This window comes from Rhincodon typus, chromosome 35 (genome assembly GCF_021869965.1).
Source record: "Rhincodon typus isolate 14 chromosome 35, sRhiTyp1.1, whole genome shotgun sequence".
Taxonomy (NCBI): Eukaryota; Metazoa; Chordata; class Chondrichthyes; order Orectolobiformes; family Rhincodontidae; genus Rhincodon; species Rhincodon typus.
The window spans coordinates 16,135,058-16,146,235 of record NC_063366.1 but is presented as its reverse complement, the minus strand read 5'-3'; the positions used below and the strand labels follow the sequence as shown (position 1 = coordinate 16,146,235).

Sequence of the window (11,178 nt, the reverse complement as noted above, 5' to 3'; positions counted from 1 at the left end):
GGGGGGGGGGGGGGGGGGGGGGGGGGTGGAAATCAGGGGTCTTGGAGGGCATCACAGATGCCAGCTGGGAGGGTGGGATCCTCTGGGCATTGCGAGTCTGTCTGAACAGTGAGGAGGTAGAGAGACGATCGAAGTAAGGTATTAATGGGCGAGATCGTAATAGGTGGCCTCTCTGCCTGGAGAACCACAAGTTCAGGTTGTTTTCTTTGGAGCAGAGAAGGCTGAGGGGGGAACCTGACTGAGGTGTAGAAGATCACAAGGGGCACGGACAGGGTGGGTAGGAATCAGCTGTTGTCCTTAGCGGAAAGGTCAATAACAAGGGGACGTCATTTAAGGTAAGGGTGGAAGGATTAGAGGAAAGCGTTTTTCACCCAGAGGGTAGTGGGGGTCTGGAATACACTGCCTAGGAAGGTAGCTCAGGCAGGAAAGCTTACAACCTTCTAAAAAAAAAATTGGATGAGCACTTGAAATATCTTAACATTCAAGGCTACGGGCCAAGTGCTGGAGAATGAGATAGGTCAACACGGACTCGATAGGCCGAAGGGCCTGTGCAGTGCTGTATGACTTTATGGCTCTATAATGAGTGCATAAGGGGTTAGGCAACATGCTGCAGCTCCACAGCTGGGATCTGGTGAGCAGCTCTGAACAGCTCTCCTCCCGAAGTGGGTACTGACTGTGGGAGGGTAGACAGCAGAGATTTGTCAGCAATCGAAGGGTTAGATCACAAACCATGACAAAATCAGGCTCATACTCCTTGGAAGTTATTTTGTAAAAGGGTGATTTGATCGAATCCAAGTTTTTAAAAGTATTGAAGGGGAGGAGATGGGGGTAGGACAGACAGAGAGAGAGAGAGGACCCGTTTTATCCAGGGCGACCAGCAGGCATGGTGTAACAATTACAGTCTGATTTTCCGCTGTGAAAATGGGAAAAGAATCACACAATCACAGCACCCACACACAGATACATGCAAACACAGACACAACCCCCCGCCTGCCGCGCCCCCCCCAACCTCCCACACACACACACACAGCACCAACACACAGATACATGCAAACACAGACACAACCCCACACACACACACACTCTCACAGCACCAACACACAGATACATGCAAAAGCAAACGCAAACACACACATACACAGACAGGCGGTGCGTGGACACAGAGACAGGGACTCCCCTTTACAAACAGCAACCGATGCCTGATTAGTTGACATCAGACCGATGGGTTTGGCACAAGAAGCCAGAGGTAGGACGTAGGTCAGAGATCAGCCGCAGACTCACTGGCAGAACAGGAACGAGGGGCGTCCCCCTCTCCCTCCGTTTCATCGTGTTGCCATCTTTCTCCAACAACAGGTCGAGAGGCTCCTGGTTCAGTCAGTGGGGCCAGGTTGCTCTACCCTCCCACCTCCCATTTTCCAACCATCTCACTCATTCTCTTCCGATCAATACTCCCATGCAGGTGTCACTGGCAAGGGCTGGCATTCGATGCCTGTTCCTAACAGCTCCTGGACTGACAGGCTTGCTGGGCTACTTCAAAAAGGGGGAAAATTAGAGTCAAGCACGTCGTCCTGGGAATGGAGTCGCGTACAGGCCAGACCAAGAAAGGATGGCAGATTTTCTTCCTTAAGGAAACGAGGGAACCGTGAGAGAGACAGAGACTCAGAACCATCCCCGAGGGTAATGCAAATCAGTACAGCCATCACTGATGATAATGCAAACTGGCACAGCATAGCCATCCTGGAGGATAATGCATCTGGGGTGACCATCTGAAGTTGGCGTGAAGGGAGATCCCACACTAGCACCATAGGTACCCTGCAGGAACCAGAAGCCAGGGAGAGTGCAAGGGTTACTTTTGTTATAGGAGAGTGGGGCTTTCATTTCGATTCTAACTTAGTCTGAAGGCAGCGAAGGATCACTAACACCATCGAGCTTTGTGGAAAGTACGTGCGATGCGGCGCAGCGCTGCTCGGAGACAAAGGACAGGAGGATGAAGGTGAAACACTTACTCTCCGGGGCCTCCGCAGTAACAGTAACACTGCTGCTGATTGGCGAGATGCTGGGAGTCCCACTCAAGGGTCCGGAGCTGGTAGGGAAGGACTCGCTTCATGGCCTGCATCGCTTTGGCATAAGGCCCCTTCTTTAAGGCACCTCCTTTCTGACGGGAACATGGAATACACACTGAGTGCTTTTAAACTACACCAGCAAGCCGCTGGATTACCAGAGACCGTACACGCAACTTCCCAATCCGATCGTAATCCAATAGCCCGGATGGACGGAAATACCTCCCGTCAGGCAGAAATCTCAAAGGATTCAATCACCACTCCCTCATTCCCATTCTTTTCCCACAAGAACAATCCTGGCGATCTAAACCCTCCTCCATTTCATAATTAGCAATCACCTTTTCCTGCTTGTCACTCTGCCATCCCCCTTTTCCATTCACTATCCCAATCCCTCGACCCAGCCGCCTCCCTGCTTCACTCGCCCTGCCAAGAATTCCCAGATCGCTTCTCGCTTATTCCCCCTTGTGGAGGTGCCGGTGTTGGACTGGGGTGGACAAGGGTCAGAAGTGACACGACACCAGGTTATAGTCCAACAGGCTTATTTGAAATCACAAGCTTTTGGCGTGCTGCTCCTTCTTCAAGTGAAGTGAAAGGAAACACACATGCACAGAATTTATAGGTGGAGCGATCAAAGGGTCTCATATGCTGAAGTCAAGGATGCCCCAAGGCATGGTATATGGGTGAGACCACATAGATGCTATCCCTTCCAGTCAGGGGACTCTTCAGCGGTCAAGGGCATTCAACTTCTGATCTTCAGGAAAGCATCCTCCAAGGCAGACTTTGAGATATACAACAATGCGGAACTGCCGAGTAGAAACCGATAGCCAAGTTCTGTACCCATGAAGACGTCCTCAACCACCATCCTGAGTTCATGTCGTGCTATATGTGACCCCACCACACTGCATCTGTAAAATTGTCCTTACTGTCCTGTTCTGACACCATCACTTTGATAACTTGTTATGATCTCTCCACCTTAATTAGTTTGTTGGACGACTTGTTACTTTGGTTAGACCCTCGGCATGCGACTCTTATACCCAGCATGCTATTCTTGCCATTTGGTTTGTCTCCAGCACCAGCTTGCGTTCAATTTTTTTGTAATTATCTCTCTGCATCATTTAGTCAGATTATAGGCCATCCCTTCGCTTGCTATTCAGCTGTTGACACTTTACTCGCACCATCTGACACTTTTGATCACCTGCAGAGACATGTTATCCGAAAGCTTGTGATTTCAAATTAAACCTGTTGGACTTATAACCTGGTGTCCTGTGACTTCTGACCATTATATCTTGGAACAGATTTCTCATTCAAAGTACTTGGCTTTTAACGCTACCCCCTTCCCGACTCTCTTCTCATCCAAAGCCAGAAATTTCCACGGGATGCAAAGCTGGGAAGGGATGGGCAGTGGAGATATGTGGAGTGTCAGGATTGTAACACATTCAAGTTAGAGATTCCTCCCCCCAACAATCACTCAACTTCCAGCAACAACAATGAAAACTGGGACGGTCAATGAACTGACGGGCAGGGGGCTGTGATAGGACTATGCCACACTCTGGTTCAGGTGGTGTGTGTTTGGGCCAGAAAATGCCCACCGCAAAGTACTAAACCCCCTCCTGCCCCCGACACCAAAACCAGACCCTCTCCGGTGTTACCAAAACCAACCAGTTGCGTTGCCCCTACCTTGGTGGCTACGGCAAAGATACAGGAGCGGCAGATCCAAGCGGGCAGGATTTTGCCATCAGCCTCGATCTTGGGGGCGTGGCACTCCTGATGGTACCCTGCCGGGACAAAGAGACGGTGGTTTACGTCACATCGAGGTTCTGTTTCTCCTGTTTGTGGGAGCTTACTGTGCGGCCATTCTCCTCGCGTGGAATTGGCGACCAAGCTTCCAAAAAAAAAGGAGAAAAAGCATCGCACCAGCAGCGAAGTGCCGCAAGGATCCTGGTGGCCACGAAGGGTGCTACGTAAATGCAAATCCCTTCTTTATAGGGTGGGATGCTGTTCGGAGGGTCAGTGTGGACTCGATGGGCTGAACTGCCTGCTTCCACACTGGAGGGATTCCATGAGTTCACCCGCTGTAAAAGGGATTCAGGCAGGCAGCAACATCTCCATGTTAGAACCAGCGATGTGTGTGTATGTGTGCGACAGAACAACCCTATTCAAAGGCAGAGAATTCCCTGACTGGGTGCGTATGTCCCACGACTGAGAAAAGCAGCCTCTCAGCAGAATGGGGTGAATTCCTCCGCCTTGCAGATGGGGGTCCTTTTCGTAAATTCATGGCTAGGGCATTCCCGGTGTGAACAGCGTGGGGATAACTGTTATCAGAATGGCATTGCAACCATTTAATTCCAAGGTCTTGCAAAATGACTAACATCAGCATTTTAGACTTTTGAATGGACTTCTCAAATTTCAAACCGAATGTTGATCTTGCTCTCTGTGCACCTTCTCTGCAGCTGTAGCATTGTATTCCTCGCTCTGTTCTATTACCCTAATGCATTTTGTATGGTATGCATGCAAAACAAAGCTTTTCACTGTACCTAGGTACATGTGACAATAATAAATCAAATCAAGTACACTCGAAAAGCACGTCAGATTCAATGCTATCTTTGGGGTAAATACAGGATTCAGAACAAAATGGACATGGGAAAGGAGGAAGGGATGTGTGACTGACTGTGTCACTCTTTGAAAAGAGCTGGTGCAGGCTCAAAGGATCACTTTTTCTGAATAGAGTTAGTGTTCATGAACATGGGAAAAGGTTTCGTTTGTTTGGGGAGGTCTGAACATAGGCTAGGTGTATGGGGGAGTGGAATCACAATTGATGACACACGGTCCATCAAAGACAAATTAAGGCCAAATTCTGTCTCCCTCCCCTCGCATCATCCCTGAATCTTTCCGCCTTCCTCTCCTTGCCTTTCATCGCTCGAAAATGAACCTTATTATTACCTGAACACCAATAAACTGGGAAAGGGGGAAGGTACAACCTGGGTGTCCCTGGACACTAGTCAATACCAGCAGGCATGCGAAGCAGGTGGTGTTGAAGGCAAATGCTAAGCTGACCTTCATAAATGACAGGATTCATGTGCAGGAACAGGAATGACTAGCTGCAACCATACAGGGGCCTTGGTAAGACCACCCCTGGAGTATTCCGTGCAGTTTTAGCCTTCTTATCCGAGGAAGGATGTTCTGGCTAAGGAGGGAGATCGAGCCAGCAGAAATACTTCAGAACCTTGTCGTCACTAGCGAGGCTACACCAGGCTAGTCAGCCGTCGCCAAGCAGTTGGATTCACGGTGCCATGCACTCCTTCCACCCCACCCCCAACCTCCCTCTCCCCTTACCTTGCTTGCATTTTGCACAGTTCACAACTTGGTTGCCCTGACTGGTCGTGTCATCCTTGCAGAGGCAGCAGATGTGCTCAGTCCCAGGGATTGCAGCTAGAACCAAAAACAGACAGCGAATGTCACATACCTCAGCAGACGGTGCTGGAACTGTAGGCAGCGCCAGGTGTGAGCACAGAGCAAGGGCGGCAGGTATCCATCTCACAGAGCAGGATGAATGAGGTTAGCGAGCTGCAGGCACAGAGAGCTGGCTCAGAATAGGACGTGCCAGCCGTAACCAAAGGCTCAAAACAGGGCAGGACGCAATATTAAATACTCCGGGATCCACTGTGTTCACAATGGAGGTGAAAGGGCAGAGGGGTAAAGGGACGACCTGGTTGATGGAGGAGAATATAAGAGTGTGTCTTAGACGGTTCAATCTATATTAACAAGCAAGAGATGCACAAGGCATGAAGGCAGTAAATGTACACTGGCCTTCACAGTTTTACTGCAATTGTGCAAGGTCTTGGTGAGACTCGCTCTTAGAGTACCGTGCAGTTTTGGTCTCCTTATCTGAGCAAAGATGTTCTGGTGATGGAGGGGGTGCAACAAAGATTTACCAGACTGATTCCTGGGATGGCAGGACCAATATATGTAGACAGACTGGCTCTGTCAGAACTTTATTCACTGGGGTTCAGAAGAATGCGGGGGATCCCTCAGAAACCTATAAAATTCTAACAGGACTAGACAGAGTAAATACAGGAAGGATGTCCCTGACGATGAGGGATTCCAGAACCAGGTGGGTCACAGTCTAAGGATATGGGATCATTGAAGACTGGAGATGAGGAGAAATATCTCCACCCAGAGAGTGGGAAGCCTGTGGAATTCTCTACCACAGAAAGTGTTGAGGCCAAAATATTGAACGTTTTTCAAGGAGGAGTTAGTTACAGCTAAAGGGTAGGCAGAGAAAACAGGAGTGGGGCACTGAGTTGGATGATCAGCCACGATCATAATGAATGGTGGAGCAGGCTCAAAGCACCAAATGGCCTACCCTTGTTTCGAACAGATACTGCCATATTACTGGGTGTAGTCTATAAACCAGGAACAAATTGTCTTGGAAATGACACAAGTGAAAATGTCTAGCGTAGGTATAATGAAGGGCCTGACTTAGTGTATAGTCATAGTGTAAATGGCAGAAAGAGGGAAGAGAGTTCATGAAATGCTCTCAGGAAAGTTTTATAGTTGAGTAAGTGTGCGGCCTAATAAGAGATATTCTGGGGACTGAAGTGAGTCAAGGATCAGGAGGCAAACAAAAAAATACCAGGAACAATCCAGAATGAGAAGGCTCAACTTCGCTGGGTTGAATCCAGACCTGGCCCTTTACAGCAGACATAGTTTGGGTTAAAGTCAAGCTCAGGGGTGAGGGCAGGACAAAAACTCAGAACTCTCTGGGTGACAAAAGAGATAAAGAGCAAGATAAGGTAGAAAACAGACAATTCAGGTCACACATCAAAGCAAGAAGTAGGCTGAATACAGAAAGTTTATTCGGACAAACTGAAAAAAAAAATAATGAATGTGCGAGAAGAGACTGACAACTAAACAGGAAAGAGAATCCACACTTTTCCCCCCACAGGTATCTAACCACTGTCCTTATACAGCAAACTTTTTATTAACTGGCACCTATAGGACGAGGAGTGTGCCAGTTAATCAAATATTCTGGATACTCAAGAGATACTCGTAAACACAGCAAAACCTGACTAAGCGAAGCTTCGAGACATCAACATCCCTCAAAACAAAGTAAAAACATCAGTACACCTCCTAAGATCAATGTAAAAACACACAGTAAGTAACAGAAACTTAATACATGGAGTATACACGTCACTATTATACTTTATTTACAGCACAAACACTTGCGACATTGTGGTAGATTGTAGTATTTGATGTATATATTTTTACCAGTTTATCAAGAGTGCTGGTTGATAAGGTGCTGGTTAAAACAAAATTTGCTTTATGTGTTGAGCATACTAAATACCTTTCAGTCCATTCTTTAGATACAGGGACAGTGCCAGAGGATTGGAGAATTATAAACATTACAGCCTTGGTGCTTGCTAGGATAAACCTAGCCAACTCAACGCCGAGTGGGACAGTCCTTAAAAATTGATCAGAAACAATCTTCTGGGATAATGTGGAGTCTGGGAGTGAGGGAGTGTGTGTGGAAAACAGACTGCGTTATAATGGTGAGTGTATAGTGAGGGAGCGCGTGTACAACAGACTGCATTATAACAGGGAGTGTATAGTGAGGGTGTGCGTGTACAATAGACTGTGTTATAATGGGGACTGTATAGTGAGGCAGAGTGTATAATAACAGACTGCGTTATAACAGAGCAATAAAGTACATGCTGAAGTTCCTGAGTGGTTAAGGATTAACAATTGATCTTCCTCACATCTTGGAGCGTTTCCCCTAACAGTAATCACACCATCCCAACTGTAATTATGTGGTAACTTCACTGAGTAGAGTAGTAAAGATAGGCAGGTAGATCCATTAACTATTGTGTTGAAAGATAAGAGTTAATTAAAGCCTATTCCCCCAAGGATTCATCTATAGTTAAAATCAGAATTCTCGTTTGCCAAAAGTAGCTTTGAAGTAAACAACTTCAACTGTTTATGTGAAGGACTGTTTCCCATGGCGTCAGGTGTAGATGTATCATGAGGTGTTTAACAGTGATGGGATTTTGATAAAACATGACATGAAAGAAAGCTATTCTTGATTGTACTCCAACAGACACAATCTAGCTGAGCCAATCACGCTTTTTCCAAAATTGAATAAAGACTGCTCCGAGTAGCACAGGCCTCCAGCGTTGCAGAGAAGAGAGGATTTATTGACAAAGATTTCCGGCTGCCGCTCATCAGGATGATTGCGAGGACACCACATTTCGCACAATCACAACTATTTGGAATACAACAGCATGGGAGGTTCTGCTGGAACCGCACAAAACACTAGTCAGGCCACAAGTGGAGTACTGCATGCAGTTCTGGTCACCACGTTATCAGAAGGATGTGATTGCACGAGTGGGGACTTACCAGGATGCTGCCCGGGCTGAACGATTTGAGTTAGGAGGGAAGATTGGACAGGCTGGGGCTGTTGTCCTTGGAGCAGTGAAGGCTGAGAGGAGGGGACTGATACAGATGTATGAGTTTATGAGGGGCGCAGCTGGGATGGATGGGAACGCACCTTTCCCATCAGTAGAGGGGTCAATACCATGGGGCACAGATTTAAAGAAAGAGACAGAGGGCTAAGGGAGCATCGAAGAGAATTTATTTTCACCCAGAGGTTGATGGGATACTGGAGCTCTCTATCCGAGAGTGCAGTTGAATCAGAAACTCTGGTAACATCGAAGCAGTAATTATACAGTCAACTTGCATTACCATAACGTCCAGGACGATGGGTCAAAACCTTGAGAACGGGATTAATGTTGGCTGGCATGGTCATGATGAGCTGAGTGGCCTTCTCTGTGCTGTAAACATGTATGAGTTGAATCAATACCACAGGAGAAAAAGGTGCTGATTGGCTACATTGTCGCTAAGGAGAAACATGGGCAGGCTCCCTAATCTCTGGAGATTTTAAAATGCCAAAGGGATTAATGAGGAACTTGAGAAGTTCCAGTGCTGTGTTTGTTTTCTATGACACAACCTCAGCTCATCAGCACTGATTCACTAACAGTATCCCACAGTATCGATTCTTGTGACTGTTTGAAATTTGGCATTCTTGCTTTTGTCCTGATGAGTGGAAGACAAAAAACATCAGCAACATGCGTGTCTCTCTCTCTCTCTTCAGTGATATCCGCAGTCTGTTTCGTTTATTCGATTATAAGGTGCCCATATTTTACTCAAAATGTATCACTGTCAGCCAAAGGCAGGATGGTTGACTAACAGCTGTATGTTGGTCACTCAGATACTCACGGGGATAGATGTCTTTCCACATGACCCAGAACTCAGAGTTGTCCTCAAACCGAACAAGGCAGATATGCTTCCACCGGTCCACCTAAAACAGCCAGGGAGAAACGGAAAGGAGAAAGTTAGAAAGAGGCCATAAAGTGGGATCTACAGACCTGACAACATCAGCATGGGCTACCCTTCAACTCCCTCACAAAGTTCCATTTTCTACACAAGGGAAAAAGAAGCAGAAGATAGATGTGGGCAAAGAAAGGTATTTGGTCTCTGTCCATCATTTCAATCCATTGATCCCACGTTCCCTCTCTCAGGGAGGGAACACCAAATAGTCATCATTGACAGCTCCCTCCCGAGCAAAAATGTGGGTCTAACTACAGCAGAAATGGACTGCAACAGCTCATGAAGGCAGCTCACCACCACTTTCCACAAAGGGGGCAACTAGGGATGGGCAATAAATGCTGGCCCAGCCAGCAACAACCACATCACAGGAATGCATAAAAAAAAAACTTTTAAAAAGTTGTATGTGACTGCGGAGGATGGGAGAGAGTTCTTAGTGAGTACATTGTCCCTGCCTTCACAATGGATGGGTTAAAGAGGTGAAGGGTGAATATCAGATGGAAAGCAAGCATTATAAGAAGGGAATTACTGGATGGAATGGCTTCCTTGAAGGCAGATAAATAACCAGGGTCAGATTGAATTGTATTCCAGGTTGTTAAAAGGAAGCTGGGGAGGATATAGAAGATGCTCTGAAGATCATTTTCCAATCGTCACTAGATACAGGCAAAGTACCAGAGGATTGGGATGTCTGGAAGTATACAATCATTTAAAAAGTGTGCGAGGGATAGTTGAAATAATTATTGGCTGGTAGGCAAGAGACTAAAATGAATGTTGGGTGATAGGATTAACTGTTACTTTAAAAGGCATAGATTAACCAGGGACAGTAAGCATAGACTTGTTCAGGGTACTTGGGGTTTGGAGTTACTCTTTAATGCCACACCTCCCTCTGCAGGTATTGCATAGGACCTGCAATTCAGAAATCATTGAGCTGCGTCCTTCAGTATCTTGACCCATGACTATAACCTTCTACTCGTTTCTTTCTCATGCACTCATCCAGCTTCCTCTTAACTAGGTCTATAATTTACATTTCTCAATGGCAGCAAGTTCTCTGATGTAAAGAAAAGCTTCTTTAATATTTTCTTTTGGAGTTTTTGTTGACTGTTTTATGTCTGTAGCCCCTAGCTCTAGGACTTTCCCCTAAATGGGAAATATTTTCTCTTACGTCTACCCTTGCATAACCTTTCAGAATCTTAAAAGTCTCAATCAGGTCAGCGATGGTGAGGGCTCTTTTTGGGCTAGAGCCCTATCACCAGCAGTTTTCCACAGGGATTGGTGATGGGTCCACTTTTGTTCGTGACTTATAAAAATGATTTGGATGAGAATATAGCAAGCATGGTTAGTACGTTTGCAGATGACACCAAAAGTGGTGGTACGGTCGATAGTGAAGAAGGTTATCTAGAATTACAAAAAGAGTTCTTGGTCTATTGGGTCAATGGGTGAAGAGTGGCAGATGGAGTTTAATTTGGATAAATGCGGGATATTGCATTTTGGCAAAACAGCCAAAGGCAAGACTTATACAATTAAAAGTAGGGCCTTGGGTAGTGCTGTAGAACAGAGAGACCCATGGGTTCAGGTACATAGTTCTTTCAAATTTTCATCACATGTAGATAGGGTAGTTAAGAGGGCATTTAACACAGTCTTCATTGCTCAGACGTTTGACTTTAGGAGTTGGGACATTGGTGAGATCTCTCCTGGGGTACTGCATCCAGTTCCGGTCTCCCTGTTACAGGAAGGATAT

At 46.5% G+C, this 11,178-nt stretch overlaps 1 protein-coding gene across 4 annotated transcripts in view; it reads right to left on the bottom strand.

Moving 5' to 3' along the window:
• The window catches only part of LOC109923518 (PHD finger protein 1-like), a 44,437-nt gene that overhangs the window by 20,304 nt on the left and 12,955 nt on the right, over window positions 1-11,178 (bottom strand). For all 4 annotated transcript variants that reach the window (XM_048616702.1, XM_048616701.1, XM_048616704.1 and 1 more), the window contains 4 exons: window positions 9,333-9,414; window positions 5,394-5,489; window positions 3,738-3,835; window positions 2,007-2,155 (listed from right to left, as the gene is read on the bottom strand). In XM_048616702.1, the coding sequence (XP_048472659.1) occupies window positions 2,007-2,155; window positions 3,738-3,835; window positions 5,394-5,489; window positions 9,333-9,414 (425 nt within the window). The remainder of the gene's footprint in view (window positions 1-2,006; window positions 2,156-3,737; window positions 3,836-5,393; window positions 5,490-9,332; window positions 9,415-11,178) is intronic.